This window comes from Macrotis lagotis, chromosome 6 (genome assembly GCF_037893015.1).
Source record: "Macrotis lagotis isolate mMagLag1 chromosome 6, bilby.v1.9.chrom.fasta, whole genome shotgun sequence".
Classification (NCBI taxonomy): Eukaryota; Metazoa; Chordata; class Mammalia; order Peramelemorphia; family Peramelidae; genus Macrotis; species Macrotis lagotis.
Window position 1 is genome coordinate 201,251,223 of NC_133663.1, and position 22,051 is coordinate 201,273,273.

The window sequence follows — 22,051 nt, forward strand, 5'->3', positions numbered from 1 at the left end:
GGTGGGGAAGGGGGGGAGGAGAAAGGGTAGGAGAAAATGTGCTGGGGGGGGGAGAGGGTTACACATAGTTCATGAAATCATTTGGCCATTTGGCTTTGGATGATACTTTGGCTACTGAGGATTGTATGTATTTGAAGGGTACTAGGAAAAGGGGGTAAGGTAAAAAATGATTATAATTTGATGTAATTCAAGACTCTTGAAATGTGTCTTTTTTTTGCAAGGCAATGGGGTTAAGTGGTTTGCCCAAGGCCACACAGCTAGGTAATTATTAAGTGTCTAAGGTCGGATTTGAGCTCAGGTACTTCTGACTCCAGGGCGGGTGCTCTATCCACTGGTCAACCTAGCTGCCCCAAAAAGAGTACTTCTAATGAGACAGAAGAGTGAAAGTACTTAGTGACTTTAGGGCAATGCTGCTTATCAATCTGTGATGTTACTTTGATAACACTTTGAGTTTATCAAGCAATCAATTCATCAAGTAGTGACTGATGATACCTGATTAAAAGTACATGAGAGATAAATAACACCAGATGAAGAGGCACAAATAATTATAATTTTAGAGAGAAAGAAGGGAGGATGTGAATGCTGAGTAAATTTTATTCAATAGATTTCTCTTAGAGAGGGAGTTAAGATACATTCCTACTAGTTTAAAAATCTATCCTACTCTACAGGGAAAGGGATGGGCAGGGGAAGGGAAAGATAAAGGGCCTGAGAAAAAGGAAGATGAACATATAAGTGAAAACTGAAAGCTAAATTTTAAAAGAAAAATTAAAGGGTGAAGGGAATAAAACTTTGGTGAGTAAGAATAAAAGGAAAGGAATGAGAAAAATATAAATGGAGAAAGATAGCAAAGAAGGAAATACAGAATTAGTAATCTTATCTGTAAAAGCTAATGGGATGAACTGTCCCTAAAATGGAAGTGGATAGCAGAATGCCTTAAAAACCAGAATCCTAAAATATGATATTTACAAGAAACACATTTGAAATAGAGGGATACATACAGGGTTCAAGGTAAATGGATGGAGCAAAAATATATTATACTTCAGCTGAAGTAAAAAAAAAAATTGGGAGTATTATTATTATTATTAAACATGTATGCCCCTAGTGGTATAGCAGCCAAATTCCTAGAGGAAAAGCTGAATTCCAAGGAGATATAGACAGCAAAACTTTAAAAATGAAAAACTCAATCTCCCTCTCTCAGAACTAGCTTAATCTAGCCACAAATTAAACAAGAAGGATGTTAAGAAGGCGAATGAAATCTTAGAAAACTAGATATCATAGACCTCTGGAGAAAAGTTAATGGGGATAGAAAAAGAATATACCTTTTTCTTGGCAGTACATGGCAACTAAATCAAAATTGAGTATGTACTAGGGCATAAAAATATTTTAATCAAATGCAGAAAGGCATAAATAAATGCTTACTTTTCAGGCCATGATGCAATAAAAATTACATGTAATATAAAGGATCATAGAAAGAAAAACCAAAAACTAACTGGAAACTAAATAACTTAATTTTAAATAATAAGTGGATCAAAAAGCAAATCATAGAAATAATAATTATATCCAAGAAAATGAAAATAATTAGACACTATACCAAAATTTATGGGAAGCAGCCAAGGCAAGTCTGAGGGGAAATTTTATATTTCTAAATGCCTATGTGAATAAAATAGAGAAAGAGGAGATCAATGAATTGGGTATGCAACTAAAAAAGCTAGAAAAAAAGAACAAATTAAAGATCCTCAATTAAATACCAAACTAGAAATTCTGAAAATCAAAGATGAGATTAATAAAACTGGAAGCAAGAAAACCATTACTCTAAAAAATAAAACTAAGAGTTGGTTTTATGAAAAAGCCAATAAAATAGATAAACCTTTGGTTAATCTGATTTTTAAAAAGACAATAACCAAATGTACAGTATCAAAAATGAAAAGGGTAGGGGCAGCTAGGTGTGCAGTGGATAGAGCACTGGCCCTGGAGTCAGGAGTACCTGGGTTCAAATTTGGACCTCAGACACTTAATAATTACCTAGCTGTGTGGCCTTGGGCAAGCCACTTAACTGCACTGCCTTGCAAAAACCTAAAAAAAAATAATTTCGTGCTACTTTAGGGATACATATGCCAATAAATTTGATAACCTGAATGAAATGGATGAACCCAGATTAATAGAAGAGGAAATAACATACTTAAATAACTCCATTTCAGAAAAAGAAATTGAAGAACCATCAATAAACTCTTTAGTCTCGAGGTCCAGATAGTTTTATAAGAGAATTCTACCCAACATTTAAGGAACAATTAATTAATTCCTATTCTATATCAATTACTTTAAAAAATAGGAGTTTTGCCAAATTCCTTTTATGACAGCAACATGGTGCTGACACCTAAACCAGGACAAAACAAAACAGAAAAAGAAAATTATAGATCAATATCTCTAATGAACATTGATGCAAAAATCTTAAATAAAATTTTAGCAATGAGACTACCATGCAAGTTATTAATAGGATAATACACCATGATCAGGTAGGATTTCTACCAGAAAGGCAGGGATGGTTCACTATTAGGAAAACATTCAACATAATTGAATGAATCAAAAGTAAAACCAATAAAAATCATATGATTATCTTAATATATGGTGAAATATGATGAAAAAGCCTTTGATAAAATACATTCATTCCTATTAAAAAACACTAGAAAGCTTAGGAATAAATGCAGTTTTACTTAAAATAGTAAGTGGTATTTATCTAAAACCATCAACAAATATTAGATGTAATGGGGATAAACTCAGAGCATTTCTAATAAGCTCAGGGGTGAAACAAGGATGCCCATTATAACCATTACTATTCAACATAGTATTAGAAATGTTAGCTTTAGTAATAAGAGAAGAAAAATAAATTGAAGGAATCAGAATGGGCAATGAGCAAGGTAAGTTTTCATTCTTTGCAGATGATATGATGGTATACTTAGAGAACCTGAGAAAATCATCTTAAAAACTCACTGAAACAATTAACAAATGCAGCAAAGTAGTAGGATATAAAATAAATCCATATATATAATCAGTTAATTTTACATATAAACAACAAAGCCCAAGAGCAAGAGATAGAAAATAAAATTCCATTTAAAGTGACTGTAGACAACAATAAATACTTGGGAGTATACCTCCAAAAACAAATCCAGAAACTGTATGAACACAATTATAAAGCACTTCTCACCCAAATAAAGTCAGATCTAAATAACTGGAAAAAAACGTCAGCTGCTCCATAGTTAGGTCGAGCTAATATAATAAAAAATGACAATTCTAGTCAAATTAAATTGCTTATTCAGAGCCTTAACAATCAAACTACCAAATAATTATTTTACTGAACTAGGAAAAATAGTAACAAAATTCATCTGAAGCAACAATAGGTCAAGAATAGCAAGGGAATTGGTGAAAAAAATGTAGAAGAAGGTGGTCTAGCTCTATCACATGTAAATCTATACTATAAAGCAGCAGTCATCAAAACTGCCTGGTAATGGTTAAGAAATAGAGTAATGAATCAGTGGATTAGGATAGATTCAAAAGACACAGTAGTAAATGACTACAATAATCTATTGTTTGACAAACCCAAAGAAATTAGCTTCTGGAATAGGAACTTACTATTTAACAAAAAATTGTTGGGAAAATTGGAAAATAGCATGGCAAAGACTAGGCATAGATGCACATCTCACACTCTGTATCAAAATAAGGTCAAAATGAGTACAGTTTTTAGACATAAAGGATGACACCATACATAAATTAATATATCAAGCTATACTCTATCAGAACTATGGAAAGGGGACAAATTTATGACCCAGCAAGAAACAAGAGTACATTATAAACTGCAAAATGAATGATTTTGGTAATATTAAATTAAAAAGTTTTTGCACTAATAAAAATCAATGCTGCCAAAATTAGAAGGAAAGTATAAAGCTGAGAAATAATTTTTACAACTAGGAGTTCTGATAAAGGTCTCATTTCTAAAACATATAAAGAACAGCATCAAATTTATAAGGTTGCAAAAATCATTCCCCAATTGATAAATGGTAAAAAGATATGAACAGAAATATTACAAATGAAGAAATCAAAACAAGATGTAATCATATGAAAAAATCCTCCAAATTATTACTGATTAGAGAAATGCAAATTGAAACAACTCTGAGGTATCATCTCACATTTATCAGATTGGTTAACTTGACAAAAAAGGAAAATGATCAATGTTGGAGAGGTTGTGGGAAGACTGGGACATTCATGCATTGCTGGTGGAGTTATGAACTAATCCAAATATTCAGGACAGCAATATAAAACTATACCCTAAGACAATAAAACTGTTCATACCCTTTGATCCAGCAATTCCAATTTTAGGCCTATATCCATATAAAATCATAAAAAATGAGAAAAGTCCCACATGTTCCAAAATATTTGTAATAGCTTTTTGTAGTGTCAAAGAACTGGAAATTGAGGAGATGCCCATCAATTGGGGAATAGTTAAATAAGTTATGGAATATAATGGAATACTCTAGAGAAGTATGGAATGAATTACAGTATCTCATACTGAGGAAAGGGAGCAGAACCAAGAGAACAATGTACACATTAACAACACTGTGAGGGGGCAGCTAGGTGGCAACAGTGGATACAGCACCGGCCCTGGAGTCAGGAGTACCTGAATTCAAATCTGGCCTCAGATGCTTAATAATTACCTAGCTGTGTGGCCTTGGGCAAGCTACTTAATCCCATTGCCTTGCAAAAAAAAAAATACTAAAAACTAAAAAAAAAAAACAAAACAAAACATCAACAACAACAAAAACAACACTGTGAGATGATCAACCCTAATTGATGCAGCTGCTCTAGCAGTTCCGAGAGCTAGGACAACCCTATCAGTCTGGCTATGGACAATGTTATCCCCATTCAGAGGAAGAAAAATAAAACAAAAGAAAACAAAACTACACAAACAAAACTCATTCAGAATCTGATGAATACTATATCCACTTTTTAAAGAATATCTCTTACATATTTCTTTTCCTTAATCCTAATTCCTCATATCAAAAATGACTAATCTGTAAGCATGTTTAACACAAATAAGTATGTACTTAACCTGACTGTTCACCACTGAAAGGAGTGGGGTGGGAAGGGAGTGTGGAGGGAAATTTTGTAACTTAAAACTATACATAGGTATATGGATGAATGTTGAGGAAACTTTTATAACATGTTTTTGGAAAAATCAATAAAAGAACAGTACTCTGCTAGATTACTGTTTACATACACATCTAACTAAGGATGCAGGCATTCATATAAATTAGCATTTCTATAAATTTTATGTGAAAGATAAAATATTATTAAAGTAGGATTCAGTGTGGAAAATTCTGGACCACTAGTTCATTACAGAGGCTTTGTGCTTTTAACTTAATACTTAAAATCTCAAGGCTTTCTAACTAGTGAAAAATTGTCAAAATAAAACTTTCATAGAAGATGATAAATATATAATTTATAAAAAGTAGTGTTGTAGAAATAATGAAGATTTAATCTCTAAATCAACTACATAAATGATTTGAAGAGGCTGAAAAGAGAAGGTGGAAGGATTAAAAGTCATTTGCAAAAATGTGCTTTGGCTTGGTTTAACTCTGTAAAATTCAGACTAATTAAATATTCATAAAATCTTCTCCTAATCTACATATGAATCAAGACTATGATTTTATGTACTCTCAGTCACGACTGTTTAGGACAGTACTTTGTACATATTAGGTTCTTATCACACATCAATTTAAAGAATAAGTGAATGTCATGGAGGTCTTCCACATTAAGAATAAAACACAACTTAATATCATTCTACACTAAGTAATCAGGACCAAGTTCTTTACCCTTTGTATTATTCATTGTTCAACATTTCTTTATTTCAACTAAAATATAATTATTTACTATTTTAATAGGAGAGAATTTCCTCCCCCAATCCTACTAATTATATATATATACACACACACACACACACACACACACACACACATATATGTATATACACATAGAAAACATGCTGCTGACAGTCTATAAATTATCAATTTTAGTTCTTTAGCTTTACCCCCATAAAAATGTAAATTACTTTATTACTTTTCCCTATGATTTATATAACAATGTTTAGTTTATTTTCCTTTCCTTTAAAGTTTGCATGCTTTCCCTTTTAAAATGAAATCATATAAATCTTCTCACAGAACTATTTCATGAAACCAAAAGTTCATATTTGAAAAAAAACCTTGCTCAGAAATTGTGAAAAATAATTGTATTTCAACTACATAAAACTTGAGACCATGACAATAATTTTTTTTAAAGATTAGAAATTGCTTAGATCTACATGGCCTTCAAGTTATTAATAAATATTAAAGCAATCATATTAGAATGAAAATAAAATAAATTATTTTGACAGAGATTGTACAACAAATATAAATTCTTTTGCTATCAAAACACCAAAAAAAAAACTACCTCAGAAATTAAGTAAATATAAACTTGGAGATACTAATTACTATCACAGTCTGTTCTGGTCTCAGAATCTTCAAAGTATGGTTTCATGTAATGAATGGAATTGTCATTAGTATTTCAAATATAAGAATACATCTGCTCTGTCAAATTCTGAATCAGTTGGTTAACATTCCAGAAATTAACAAATTATTTCTTGATTATATAGCACTATACTGTCCAACAGTGATCACGCAGAGCTCAGCAAGAATTTACATGTAATTAGAAAACATGCTGAAAGAAGCATGAGAAAGGATGCAAAATAATACTGATCACATTTACTAAATTTATTGCAATTTTCAACTATGATTCCATGCAGTTTCACTTGGCACATTACTACTTAAGCATAAAAACAAAGTATAAGTTAAGTGTCAAATTCAAGTATATATAAAAAAAGCAAATATCGAAAAAGCCCTTATATACAATGTCGATCTAGATTTTCTCCTGTGTTTTACCCTGGTGTGTTTATATCAGTGTTTGATGTTTAGCCAGTTTTTCTGTTAAGTGCACTTGCTTCCAGATAATGAAAACTGATAAAATGTCTAAAAAACCATACAAAATGTCATTGCTGGATTTCATAAATATAAAATTGCTGGTATATTTTGGAAATTTACACCTTATGTTTGTCCCTCTGTAGAAGCAAACATGCACAAAGACACAGTAATAACTCTTTGAAATCAGATAGTATTCTGACAGCTCAGTTTCACTGACAAAAGGGGCCTGGGCAGAAGCCAGGAGGCCCAGGTGCACTGTGTCATGCCAGTATTTAATGTAGTATAATATCAGATAGATGCTGGTGAGAGAAAATACTGGAAATAAAGTACAGATAATAGCATGGACAGCCACTCATTGCAAAATTACTTGTGCTCATCATGCTGTGAGCTTTGTATTAAATTTTTCTGTCAAGTGGCAGGAATCACAGGGAGAAGTGGCTTTAAAAAAAACCCTCCTTGTAACCCTGGATAAGAATCTATAATATTAGGCTTTCATATGATAATGGCAAATGATGTACCTCTTTGAAAAATTGCTGACTGGAATGAAAGTCCTAATCAGATTGTTGTTGCTGAGAATCAAGATGGGGGGTGGAGGGGAGAGTGGAGATGACTGTGACACTCTTCTTTCCCCCCCATTCCTTTAGCAAATTTAGCAAACTTGACAAGATGGGTGAGTCTGGAAGAATTTATCTTACATGAATTTCTGACAAGGCCCTTGGGGTTGTTTTGCAAAATGGAAAAGAAGGTGGTGGTTTAATAAATGCTGGGCCACCTGAGGCACTTTCATTAAAGGCTTTCTGTAGACAACATCACAATGTTAGCATTATCCGACTATATTCTCTTGAAATACAAGCACTATCTTTTTAGCAGGAATAGATATTAAACAGTATGTGAAGATATGAGGGAAAATGATTAGATTTTGTCTTTGGAGCATAAAATGGCTGTAATAATACTGCATTTAATATTAAAATTCAAACAAGTTCATTGTCTTCTTTGAATATTAAATTGTTCATAAAAAGCTGGACACGTTGGAGAATTTAATATTAACTTGATAAAGATGTAGTTATGCTTTTTAAAGTGATAAACTATTTTTTTCTAGAATTTACATTAATCTAGTACTTTATATAATCAATTTATAAGAAAACTGTGAAAACTCTTTGTAATGATTATGACCCAAAGGTATTGGAATTTGACTACTGGAAACAACAATATTTTGTAGTATAAGGCTTAAATCAGTAAATATTTAGTGTGATTTTACATTTGTTTGTTATACATTTTGACTCCTCATACAGATAACGGGTAAAACAAAAAAAAAAAACCATCAAGGTTTTCATCTATTTCAATGTACTTACCATCTGTGTAGACTTCTCTGCGCAGATGTCCTGGCTGGTGTTTTTGTTTCTTGGCTGGTCGGACCTTCTGTATTACAGCAGCACTCATGTTACTGTCTGTAGATACAGGGCTGGTGGGTCTAGGGCAGTGTGATGCATGAAAATGTCTACGGCCTAAAAAAACCCCAACATATCCGAATCAAAATAAATCATTCATTTCCCCTTTTTTTTTTCAAAAAGGAAAACTCAACATTCACTCATCAAAATAATATAGCAATATAAAGCAATAAAAATTCTGCATGTCCAGTGTCCCCCCCCCCCCCCCCCCAGGTTTAGTCAACCAGTCAGGGAAAAAGGCAATCAACAAAATAAAAACATCCATTTAATTTCAATATAGTTTCTTGCATTATTTTAATTATATAGTACCAAATGTCATGATTTCTAAATAAAAAGACTCCAGTACTCTGAATATTTTTGCATTTAGCTCTGTTGAAGGGGTTATTTAAACAAAGATATCAATTACATTTTTTATCAAAACACTTGCCATTTCATTGGAATATTTATTGCTTTTTAACACAGAAGATAGGCATCTAGGAAGAGGGAATAACAAAGTTCTAAAAGAAGCTAGATCTATCAGGTTTAATGGTGTACATGTTAAAAGCAAACACTGAAATGGACAATTTATATTTACTTTCTCAGGTACTTTTTTTTTAGGTAGCCCACGTAATTTGCCAAAGGATGGCTCATCACCCAAAATATTTTCTTAATTCCTGATCCTTAGGATGATAGCTTTTTGTTTTTATTTTCAAATAAAATTTTATTTTATTGGTCTTAGGGATCTTATTCAATTATTACCAAAGCATAAGGTAATATCTTTCCAGTATTATCTGACATTAGTAATAACAATGCTTCCTGTATGACTAAAGATTCCACAAGAGATAGGGTATTTTTAACCCAGATTTGAAATGCAGACTTTCACAACCATGTGCTTGATGAGCTTTCCCTCTCCTGCCTTGCATAACAGAAATGAAAAAGTCACAAATACGAATTTTTGCTATTGCACAAGGAAGTTTTACTAATGGAAATTTTAAGACCTATGAGTTTGAGAATTTATCTGTGCTGATTAAATAGCTACAAGTAAAAATACTGAACATATTAAACAGTAAACATTAAATAATAAAGGAATCAAGTAAAAATAGTGAATTTATTTATCTATTTACTCATATTAGTTTCAGTATCAGGTCATAAAATGTAATCATTCTTTAAAAAAACCTAATAGTACATTTCACTCACATTATTATTAGAAGAACACAAATAAGAAATCTTTAGAAGATAATGAAATAAAATATTAAATCAGATAAAAATGATGAAATCATTGTTGAATAAACCAAAAAATCCATGGAAAAACATATTAAGGCTGCAACTAAATTTACTCTATTGCATAAAATCATCTGATGCAATCTACCTTAAGAATCAATAGTCTTCAGAATGAACTTTCAACTTTATTTCTCCATTTGAATTGATTTAACATTTATGATCAGAAAGACATGAGTCTTTCATTTAAGAAGTTTATGGATGGGGGGGGCAGAGCCAAGATGTCACTGTGAAGGCAGGAATTCCCGGAAACTCATTCCCCAAACAACTCCAAAAGCCATCAAATTATGACTCTAGCCAAAATTTAGAGGTGCAGAACCTACAGAAAGACTGACTGATATAATTTCTCAGTCCAAGACGACTTAGAAGTTCCGTAGGAAGGGTCTGTTTCACCAGGACAGGGGGTTGGAAAAAGCCACTGTGGTGAGTACTTAGATGCCTGGGGGTGTCTGGGTCTATGGCAGAAGGGGTGCTTTCCAGACCTCCTGACCCCGGGATAACCAGGAACAACTTGAAGTGGTAGTGAGAGAATTCTACCACACCAGGATGACTACGGAGCAAGTGCCTGGTGTCAGAGCAGTGAAAACCTGCAGTAGTATTTGGGGAAGCCAGCCTGTACTTCCAGAGTTCAGTCCACAGACAGTAAGGGGGTAGGGTGGTGGGCTGCAGAGGTCTCTCTGCTCTCCCTGGGGCAGGACTCTGTTGCTTGCCCACACTCAGATCCAGGTTGCAGTTTGGGCTTCCATACTACAATAGCCAAGCAGGGACTCTCCTCACAACTCCAGGGAAGAGGGGGGAGCCAGTGGTCATCCACATATCAAAGCATAGGCAAGAAAGCAGTCAGAGTCTCTCATAAGACCTTGGAGGAATTAAAGTCCCAGTAGGGTGTCCCCAAAACCTCCCAAAACCTTGGAAGTGTGGTAAATCAATCATAGGCTCAGGAAATGAGTAAAGAAAAGAAAAAGAAAATCTGATGATAGAAAATTACTCTGGCCCCATGGAAGATTCAGATGATGACAAAATCGAAATGTGTGTATTCAGACCCTCCAAGAGAAATAGAAATGGGCTCGGGCTATGGATGAGCACCAAAAAAAGACTTTGAAAAGCAATTAAGGGAGGGAAAGGAGAAACTGGGAGGAGAAATGAAAGCAATGCAGATAAAGCATGATAACCAAATCAGCCACTTGGTGAAAGAAATACAAAAAAATGGGGAAGAAAATAATATTTTACAAACCAGTTTAGGCCAAATGGAAAAGGCAATACAAAAGGCAACTGAGGAGAAGAATGACTTAAAAAGCAGGATTGGCCAGTTGGAAAAGGAGATAAAAAGGATCTCTGAAGAAATAGCTCCTTCAAATGTAGAATGGATAGAATGGAACTAAAGGAAACTGATGACTTTGGGAGAAATCAGGAAGAAATAAAACTGTTCCAAAAAAAACATAAATTAAGAGAAAATGTGAAATATCTCATTGGAAAAACATCCGAACTTGAAAACCGATCCAGAAGAGATACTTTAAATATTATTGGACTACCTGAAAGTCACTACCAGGAAAAGAGGATAGACTTCATTTCTCAGGGATCCTGAGATCCTAGAAGCAGAGGGTAAAATAGAAATTGAGAAATTCACCAATCACCCTCTGAAAGAGATCCCAAAAGAAAAACTTCCATGAATATTATAGCCAAATTCCAAAACTCCCAAGTCAAAGAGAAAATGCTAAAAGCTACCAGAAACAAACAATTCAATTACCATGGCTCTATAGTGAGGATTACACAGGATATGGCAGTGTCCATATTAAGGGCTTATAGGGCCTGGAATATGACATTTTGGAAGGCAAAAGATCTTGGTTTACAACTGAGAATCAACTACCCATCAAAACTGAACATCCTCTTTCAGGAGAAAAGATGGAATTTCAATGAAACAGGAGACTTTCAAACTTTCATATTGAAACAAACAGCTGAACAGAAAGTTTGACCTCTAAGTACAGGACTAAGGTGAACCATAGAGAGGGTGGACAAGAATGACTAACTATGAAGAAATTAATGATGTTGAACTGTTTGTATTCGTGCATGGGAAGAAGATACTGATGACTCATATGAACTTTATCATTTATAAGATCAGTTAGAAGGAATATATATATGTATATATATATAGATATAGATATAGATATATATATAGTGGTATAATATGGTAAAAAGATGTAGTCAATGGACGATAAATGAAAGTACTGGGAGGAACAGAAAGTGGAGGAAGAAGGGGCTAAGATATTTCACTTAAGAGTCAAGAAAGTTTTTTTCAATGGAGTGGAACTGAGGAAGGTGAGAGGGAATGAGTGTACCTTCATTCTCATCAGAAATGGGCTCAGAGAGGAAATAACAAACACACTTAATAAGTATAGAAATCTATCTTACCTTAGAGAAAAATGAGAAGAAAGGAATGTAATAAAGGGGAATGGGGGGATGGAAGAGGAAAGTTAGGTGACAGAAGAGAGTGAAGATCATGGGAGAGGGTACACAGATTTTTAAACAGGGACAGGGCGAGAGGAGAGAGAGAATAGAATAAATGAGAGTGGGAAGGAATGGAGTGGAGGGAAATACAGCTTGTACTAGTTACTGTGGGAAAAGATAGCAACTTTTTTGATGGATTTTTGATAAAGAAGGCAACTAATCCCAGACACAGAGCCATTAGAATCTGAATATAGTTTGACGTACTTTTGTTTTCTCTCACTATTCTTGAGGTTTCTCATCTTCTTACTCTCATAACAAGATTATTGTAATAATATAAAATAAGTAAACCAAGAAATAAACAGAAAAAAAGTTTATGTATGACAGTTCAAATATTTTACTAGAATCAAAAAAAAATATTAAAAGAACTAGAGGAAAGATGCTGGAACTTGTGAATTCTTTGGTTAACATCTACAGAAAGGCTTAGATAAAGTTTCATAGGATGAAAAACCATAGTTGGATTCAAGTTTGCAGTAATGGAGGAAGTTTCTAATGGATAAGCTCATGGATTCCGTTTAAGTACAGAAATAAGTATGAAGGCTTAAGTAGAAAATGAAATGATGGGTGTCATTCGAAGTATACTGTTACCAGGAAAAAATTACTTGAGTGAATAAAAACTTTCCCCAGCAAACAAAAATGAGTGGAGAGAAAAAAGTCAGCATAAATAACATCCTAATTTCTAGGTCACTAGGGAATCTTTTGTTCAAATATATATTTACAAATTGTAAAATGGAAATATTACAAAATCTTATAATTTTTTAAAAAACCCTTTTTAATATAAAAGTATTTCCAGGCAAAATTATTTGGGAGATACATTGAATTATTTTCATATGGCTCTCAGACTGATTTCAAAATTCCCTCCCACCTATCTCCTGATCCTTTCCTTTCTTTTTTCAATTAAAGAAAATCATTCTCTTCTTAAATGTCAAAATTGTCTCTACGAAGCCTTGAATCCCCATTATAATTGATTTTAAAAAGTAAATAATATATTTTACACACTACTTTGAAAATTATTATCTATGTTTTTCCCTCAACTTGTTCTCTTTTGAGCATTCTTTTAAATTTCTCAGTTCCCCTCTTATTTTTCACAAAGGCTACTGCTTTTTCTATACCAAATTCTCTGTGGACATTGTCCTTTTCAAAATAAATTGAAGTTTCTAATTTCTGTGTCCCACATCCCTTACATTTTTTAAAATATTATCTTCTTAAAGAAACTAATTATGAGCAACAATATATTCCACTCCCTTGTTTTTACTGTATTCTTTTTCCCTTCCTTCTCTTCCCTGACCTCAAATCCCACAAATAGAATCAATCCTTCCCTTCCATTCTTACATTTGTTATGAATATATACTGGAAAACCAAGCATTTAAACTTTTATTATATCAACAATTCAAAATTTCAGAAATGATTAACTACTTGTGCCATATAATCTTTTTTAAATGTATACTCAAACACATATCACTTTTGGGTATAACAAACCAGTATTCATACTTTTTAGCAATGAGTACAAGGCTAGTTGGTATGACCCTTAGAAGGGAGAGCCTTGGCTACAAATGACAACCAATTTTTAACATTCTACATTTCATTTTTTTCACAACTCTGAGCCATCTTTCTCTGGGTTCATGAAGAACTGAATTCAAATCCATGAATATGAGACAATCTCTCTACAGTCTTTTTTTCCTTATTTCTAAAATAAGAAAGATTGTCATATTAATTACTCCATAGGATTTTAAGGATTAAATGTTTCTCAAATAAGCCTCCTACCTTCCTCTAATACTGCAACCACCCTATCTAAGCCCTCATCATATCATTTTAGACTACTGAAATAGTTTTCCTGATTCAAGTTTTTCCCTTCTACAGTGATAAAATATAAAATCCTCTCATATCCAAAGTCCTTCACAATTTGACCCTTTCTACTTTTTTTCAGTCCTCTTATCCATTATTCTCCTTCATATCTTTTGTAATCCAGTGACACTGGTCTCTCAAAATTTTCCATATTTCAGGCATTTTCAGTGGAATCCTTTATCTCCTCAACTCTGACTCTTAGATTCCTTCAAGTCTCATCTAAAATTCTACCTTTTTTTGATTCCTCCCAACCCTTCTTTGTTGATTGTCTAGATTTAAGAAAGAAACGGGGGAAAATAGTAATAATTAATAAATTAATAATTAATAAAATATTAATAAAAATTAATAAGATATTAATAATTCGGATTTAAATGTCATATATACATTTTTTCCCCAGAGGACTGGTTATTAAACCATCTCATAGACATCCAAGTTAGGCAAGATATGCATTTAATTTCACTGATGTATCCCTTTCTTCTTGAGACAGAAGACAATGAATAGAATGCTGAGATTATTAAGAAGAGTCCAACATTTGAAGTTTGCCTTAGGAATATAACCTTGGGCAAGTTACCAAATCACTCTGTGCCTCAAGATTCCTCTGTTAAATCTAATTCCTCTACTAATAATTTGTGAAGTTGTAATCTATATTGTTATAAACTGATGAAACAATTGTTCTTGATATATAACCCTAAAGCTTAGCGAAATGCCTTCCATATAGGTATGTGCTAGATATCAAAGATACAAAGTCAAAAGTGAAAGGAGCTTAAATTTTAATGGAGATGACAACATGTACATATAAAAATATAAGCAACACACACACACACACACATATATATATGTGTGTGTGTGCATATATATATATATATGTATATATATATATATATATATATATATACATATATATATATATATGAAGAATAACAAGGTAATCTTTCAGGGGTAGGCACTAGGCAACTGGAGATAGAGAACAAGAAAGGTATAATGTAAAAAAGAAAGCACCCTTGCCAAAATGTGTCTCCTACACTCCTGAGTTCACCTTCTGCTGGAACTGAAAGCTTATAGGTTCTGGTTTTCATTTTATCTTGCCCTGACCCAAGCTCACTCCCCCAGAACTTTCATCTCTTTACTTACTATGGTGTTATCTTTCCTTAGTAGACTGTACAATCTTTGGTGGCAGATTACTTGCTTGTACTTGTATCTCCCATGTTTAGTATAATGCTTATTAAATGCTTTTTTCATCTATTTATTCATTTGTACCTTTATATCAAGGGATTCTAGGAGGTAGAGGAAAGAAGGGAGAGTATTCCATGCATGGGAGAGAACCAGTGCCAAGATAAGGACAGATGGGAGATGAAGTATACAAGAGACAGTGAGAAAGTGAATATGGTAGGTCAGAGAATGCATGCATGAGAGGAGACTAACATGTAATAAGGAAAAGATAGGGACAGGTAGAAAGAGTTGTACATGACAAAAAGAGGATTTTATATTTTATCATAGAGGAATAGGGAAGCTCTGAAGTTTATTAAATAGAGTAGTTGGGAGTAACATGGTCAGACTTGCACTTCAGAAAAAGTTTTTTGGAGTGGAGGCTGAATTAGAGTAGAGATTGTTGAAGTAAATTAAAAATTTTAATTTTATTGTAATTGGTGGTTTTAGTTTCACTCTTGGAAATATAAAATACTGATATCTGCCAAATGCTTCATAGAACACAAGATATACATGAAGATAATCAGTCATTCAATGCTATACATTTAAAAAATTTTTAAATGATCTTTGCAAATATGGAATTTACCTGAAACATCCTGCATTTGACGTCTTGCTACCTTTAGACCAGCATATTCAGCTGCTGCTGCAACAGCCTGTGCAAAATCTGCATCAGTAAAAAATGAGCCATCAGAAGAACTAACACTGGAACGTCCACTTGAAATGTTATCTTCTTCTGAGGCTGAACCCCAGCCATTTATCATAGAGCCAGTTACAGAGCTTTCCAAATCTCCAACACTAGAAGCAGGGGTCTGTTCAAGCCCACGTAAAAGAAGCCTTCTGGTTTGCATTTTGGATACTTCCATGTCGGCATCAGCTTCTTCTTCCTCTTCTGGCACATCAGTATCCATATCTGAGACAAGGGGTCCTGAAATGTAACCATAAGTATGTGGTGGAGAAATTGGTCTTGGTGGTGGAGGAGGACTCACAGGCTGACGTCTATGCAAAGAGAAAAATAAATACGTATGTTTAAGATACTCAAATAATACAAAATATCAAAAGACAACTTGATGCTTTTAATTCAGTTTCTTTATTCAAAAACTCCTTCGTAACTATGTGTGACAAAGCAGTATTACTGTATTTTGCTGATAGTAGAATTATATATTTAAGTCTAATAACAAAGTGTTAAACTGTCTTCAACTCTTTATGTTTAGTTATTTGGATTACTTCTGATTAAAAAGGAAAAGGACATTATATATGGAAGGTTAAAAAGTACTTCTATAGGCAAATATCATTGAAGAAAACAAAAGATTTTTTTTTTGGAAATCTATTTTATTGTTTATCTACACAGTGGAAATGGTGAAGATTTGTCTTAGGAAATCAGAAATATAACATACTACACTAAGGTTACTATTTCAAGGATTCTGGCAAAAGATGCATTTTTTTATACCTTAGCTTTAAAAAATACTTCTGTGTGGTATTTGGAAAACTATAAAGAACTTGAAAAAAGCTGGAGTTATTTCAAAAGAAAAAAATGAACACCACTTTAGTAACAATTATAGCTGCTCACATTGAATGAAAATTGGTTTTATTTAGAGTGCAAATAAAATAGTGTTAGGTACATATAAAATATAGTAAGTCAAATGACATTAAAAAGGAAAAAAATTATTATCACTAAGAAACTTTAGAAAAATCAGGATCACCAATAAACAAAGTAGAAATTATAAAGCAAAGGTGTCTCCATGAAAGAATAAGAACTTTATCCTAAGATCTTAGAGTAAGATGTTAAGAGTAAGAGTGATTTAATCATGCAAATTAAAGCTTCTCTGAGGTACCACCTCACACCTCTCAGATTGGTCAATATGACCAGGAAGGATAATGATCATTGTTGGAAGGGTTGTGGGAAATCTGGGACACTATTACACTGTTGGTGGAGCTGTGAACTCATCCAATCCTTCTGGAGAGCTATTTGGAACTATGCCCAAAGGGCAACAAAAATGTGCATACTCTTTGATCCAGCAATACCACTACTGGGTCTATACCCTGAAGAGATGAAGAAAAAGGGTAAAAACATTACTTGTACAAAAATATTTATAGCAGCCTTGTTTGTGGTGGCAAAGAATCTGAAATCAAGTAAATGTCCTTCAATTGGGGAATGGCTTAGCAAACTGTGGTATATGTATGTCATGGAACACTATTGTTCTATTAGAAACCAGGGGGGATGGGATTTCAGGGAAGCCTGGAGGGATTTGCATGAACTGATGCTGAGTGAGATGAGCAGAACCAGAAAAACACTGTACACCCTAACAGCAACATGGGAGTGATGTTCAACCTTGAAGGACTTGCTCATTCCTCAGTGCAACAATTGGGAACAATTTTGGGTGGCCTGCAGAGGAGAGTACCATCTGTATCCAGATAAAGAGCTGTGGACTTTGAACAAAGTCCAAGGACTATTACCTTTAATTTAGGAAAAAACAGATAACTTATTGTCTGATCTTGTTACCTCTTAGACTTCTCTTCTTTAAGGATATGATTTCTCTTTCATCACACCCAATTTGGATCAATGTACAACATGGAAACAAAGTAAAGACTGATAGAGTGCTTTCCGTGGGGGTGGGGGTGGGGGATGGAAGCCAGATTGGGGAGAAAATTGTAAAACTCTGATAATATCTTTAATAAAAATAAATTTAAAAAAGAGTGATTTAATCAAGTCAAGTCAATAGAAAATATAATGTTTTTGTGAACCAGCTATAAAACTAGGCATGAAAATTATCTAAGATCTGAAATTGGAAAATAAAAAAAAATTTCAAAAACAGCTGTATTTAAGTAGTTTTATCATTCAATATAACAAGTATTTGAATGCCTTTTTTTTAAAATTAGGGAATTCCAGAACTACTAAAACAATGTTCAGACATATACCTCAGAATTAAAATCACAAAATCACATACTAGTAGATATGGTAAGGGACTTTAGAAAATATTTAGTCCAGGACTCACAGCAAACTATATCCAATACCTGTCTTTCCAGTTTTGTATGACCAGCAGAGCTAAAAATGGTTTTATATTTTTAAAGAGAATTATATTATATTTTAAAATGTAAAAACATTATTTCTGGGCTCATATAAAAAGGGAGGGCAAGCAGCCATAGTTGGCAGACCACCAATCCAGTTCAATCTCTCTTACAATAGATGAAAAAACTGATTTTTCAGAAAAATTAAGTGAGTTGCCAAAAGCTCCTGATGTCAAGGTCAAGGTCACTTTCATCTCAGAAGAACTACTTTGGGAATATAGTTAACATTACATTTTACAAATTGTACAATTATAAATAATACAATTTGAAGTAATAGAACTATTTTGTGTAATTTGCTATATTGTTCTAAACTTTCAAAGAATCATTCAAAAAATTAGTGTCAATGAAATTTTAAAATTTAGGCTTTTTTGGTTTATTTATTTTTTATTATTACAATAATCTTGTTGTGAGAGTAAACAAACTCCCCTCCCCCGACAAAAGATGAGAAACCTCAAGAATAGTTAGCGAGAAAAAAAAATGTTTTTCAATCTGTGTTCAGATTCCAATGGCCCTATCTCTGGGATGAGTTGCCTTCTTCATAATTCCACGAAAGAAGTTGCTTCAAGATTTTTCCCACAGTTGCTATTAAAAGCTGTATTTCCCTCCACTCTATTTCTTCACACTTTCATTTATTCCATTCTCACTCTCCTTTCACTCTGTCCCTATTTAAAAGTGTGTAGCTAGTACCCTCTCCCACAATATTCCCTCTCTTCTAACACCTACTCCTCCTTTCCCTCCCTCCATTCCCCTTATCCTTCTTCTTCTTATTTTTCTCTAGGGTAAGATAAATTTCTATATCGTATTAAGTGTGTGTGTTATTTCCTCTTTGAGCCATTTCTAATGAGAATGAAGGTGCTCTTATTACCCCTTAACTTCCTCCATTCCACTCCACTGTAAAAGCTTTTTCTTGACTCTTAAGTGAAATATCTTAGCCCCTTCTTCCTCTTCCTTTCTCTTCTTCCCAGTACTTTCCTTTATCACTCACTGACTGTATCTTTTTACAATATTATACCATTACATTCAGTTCCTTCCTGTGTCATGTCTATATATACTCCTTCTATCTGCTTTTATTAATGATAAAGTTCATATGAGTTTCAGTATCTTCTTCCCATGCAAAAATACAAGAAGTTCAACATCATTAATTTCCTCATAGTTAGTCCTTCTTGTCTGTCCCCTCTATGGTTCACTTGAGTCCTGTGCTTCGAGATCAAACTTTCTGTTCAGCTGTTTGTTTCAATATAAAAAGTTTGAAAGTCCCCAGCTTCATTGAAAGTCCATGTTTTCCCCTGAAAGAGGATGCTCAGTTTTGCTGGGTAGCTGATTCTCAGTTGCAAACCAAGCTCTTTTGCTTTCCAAGTCCTTTTGAGCCCTTAATGTGGACACTGCCAGATCCTGTGTAATTATGACTACAGAATCACTGTAGTTTAACTGTTTGTTTCTGGTAGCTTTTAGTATTTTCTCTTTGACTTGGGAGTTTTGGAATTTGGCTATACTCCTGGAAGTTTTTCTTTTGGAATCTTTCAGGAGGTGATTGGTGAATTCCCTCAATTTCTATTTTTACCCTCTGCTTCTAGGATTTCAAGACAATTTTGCTATATAATTTCTTGAAAATGAAGTCTGGGCTCTTTTCCTGGTTGTGACTTTCAGGTAGTCCAATAATTTTTCAAGTACCTCTCCTGGATCTGTTTCCGAGGTCAGTTGTTTTTCCAATGAGATATTTCACATTTTCTTCTATTTTTTCTTTTTTTTTGGGGGGGGTAATAGTTTTATTTCTTCCTGATTTCTCACAAAGTCATCAGCTTCCTTTAATACCATTCTGCATTTGAAGGAGTTATTTTCTTAAGAAAGTTTATCTCCTTTTTTTCAGCTGGATAATTCTGCTTTTTAAGACATTCTTCTCCTCATTTGCCTTTTGTGTTGCTTTTTCCATTTGGCCTAAACTAGTTTTTACCATATTTTCTTCAGTATTTTTGTATTTCTTTCACCAAGATGCTTATTTGGTTTTCATGAGTCATCTACATCGCTTTCATTTCTCCACCCAATTTTTCCAGCGCGCCCAGAGCCTGAGCCCATTTTCTATTTCTCTTTGAGGTTTTGGTTACAGACACTTTGATTTTGTCATCATCTGAATCTTCCATGGAACCACAGTAATTTTCTATGGTCAGATTTTTCTCTTTCTTTTGTTTACACATTTCTTCAGTCTATGACTGATTTACCACCACTTCCAAGACTTTGGGGGACACCCCACTGGGACCTTAATTCCTCCAAGGTCATATGAGAGGGTCTGACTGTTTTCTTGCCTGTGCTGTGGTATGTGGATGACCACAGGCCATCCCCTCTGCCCTGGAGCTTGGCTATCTTAGTATTGGAAGCCCAAATTGCAACCTGGATCTGAGTGTGGATAAACAGCAGAGTCCTGCACCAGGGAAAACAGAGAAAACTCTCCAGTTTCTCCTGACCCGGTGACAGTCTGTGGGCTGTGCTCTAGAGGTGCAGGCTAGCTTCTCTGATTTCTGCTGCAAGTTCTTACTGCAGTGCTCCTCTGAGGCTGACCCTCACTGTACTCACTCTGTAGTGCCAGAGTTCTCTCAACAACCCTTCAAGCTGTTCTTGGTGATCCCTGGGCCAGGAGGTCTGGAAACCATCCTCTCTTCCACAGTCCCAGGTGCCCCCAGGGATCTAGGTACCCAGCCTGTCTGCTCTGTGCTGACAATTGACAATCATTAAAACACAAAAAGATGACAGTATATGAAATTATGAGATATCACCTTATATTGATTATAATTGATTAGAAAACTTATTCTATTAACTGTACCTTAGACAATTTGCAATCTTACTGAATTCTGACCAGACTTTTGCCAAGTATGCTACTGTCTTTAACATTTTATGGAAAAATACATTTTAGACTTTTTATGACAAATTGTTTACAAGTGCACAAATTGATATTTTAAGTTTATTAGGGCAAAGTAATCTATACTATCTGTATAGGAATATAGTACATAGAGTATAAATCAGCAAATATCTCTCTTCTGAGAATTTAATTTTGTTATTTCTATTTCATAATTATAAAAATCAGTTTCTTCAAGATGAAATTTAATAAATATTATAAATTCCTTTCAAACCACAAAATAAGGTTTAAAATGAATAAGCTCTATTTGATTTAGTTTTAAGGAAGTGTTCATAGAAACAGAGAAAATAATCACCATCTAATCAGAGTAAGAATTTAGAAACTAATTTAATGTATCAGGGACAATAAAATGTACATGTAAAATTGTAAACAATAAAAAGTATTAACATTCAGTAAAAGCTTTTATGGTATAGTAATGACAAATGAAATAGTTGTACATAATACAAAAGTACACATATACTCATATACACACAAATTGAAAAAAAATCACGTAACATATACCCAATCATGGAACAGACAACACAAAAAGTCTACAATCTAATATTTCAACTAAACAAAAAGATAACCAAGGTTAAACACAAAATATGTATACCAAACTCATTTTTTCTATAGCACAACATTTATTCACTGGAAGGACTGAATGAAGACATTAAGGAAATACTGCTTTATAGGTCTTTTCATAATAATTTTCAAAATGAATAGAGTGGGGAAAATAAGATTAATATTGGCTAGATTAGATTTTATGAAAAGCAAACAAATTATTTATGATGATTTACATGTATTAAAGAGTACAATTATAATGTTAATTGAATTAC

The 22,051-nt window shown here is 33.5% G+C and overlaps 1 protein-coding gene across 7 annotated transcripts in view; it reads right to left on the reverse strand.

Annotated features, from left to right (window-relative positions):
* The window catches only part of ROBO1 (roundabout guidance receptor 1), a 587,021-nt gene that overhangs the window by 25,066 nt on the left and 539,904 nt on the right, over nucleotides 1–22,051 (reverse strand). For 6 of the 7 annotated variants that reach the window (XM_074192260.1, XM_074192258.1, XM_074192257.1 and 3 more), the window contains 2 exons: nucleotides 15,849–16,258; nucleotides 8,357–8,509 (listed from right to left, as the gene is read on the reverse strand). In XM_074192260.1, coding sequence (XP_074048361.1) covers nucleotides 8,357–8,509; nucleotides 15,849–16,258 — 563 coding nt within the window. The remainder of the gene's footprint in view (nucleotides 1–8,356; nucleotides 8,510–15,848; nucleotides 16,259–22,051) is intronic. The other variant, XM_074192259.1, reaches the window with a different exon arrangement.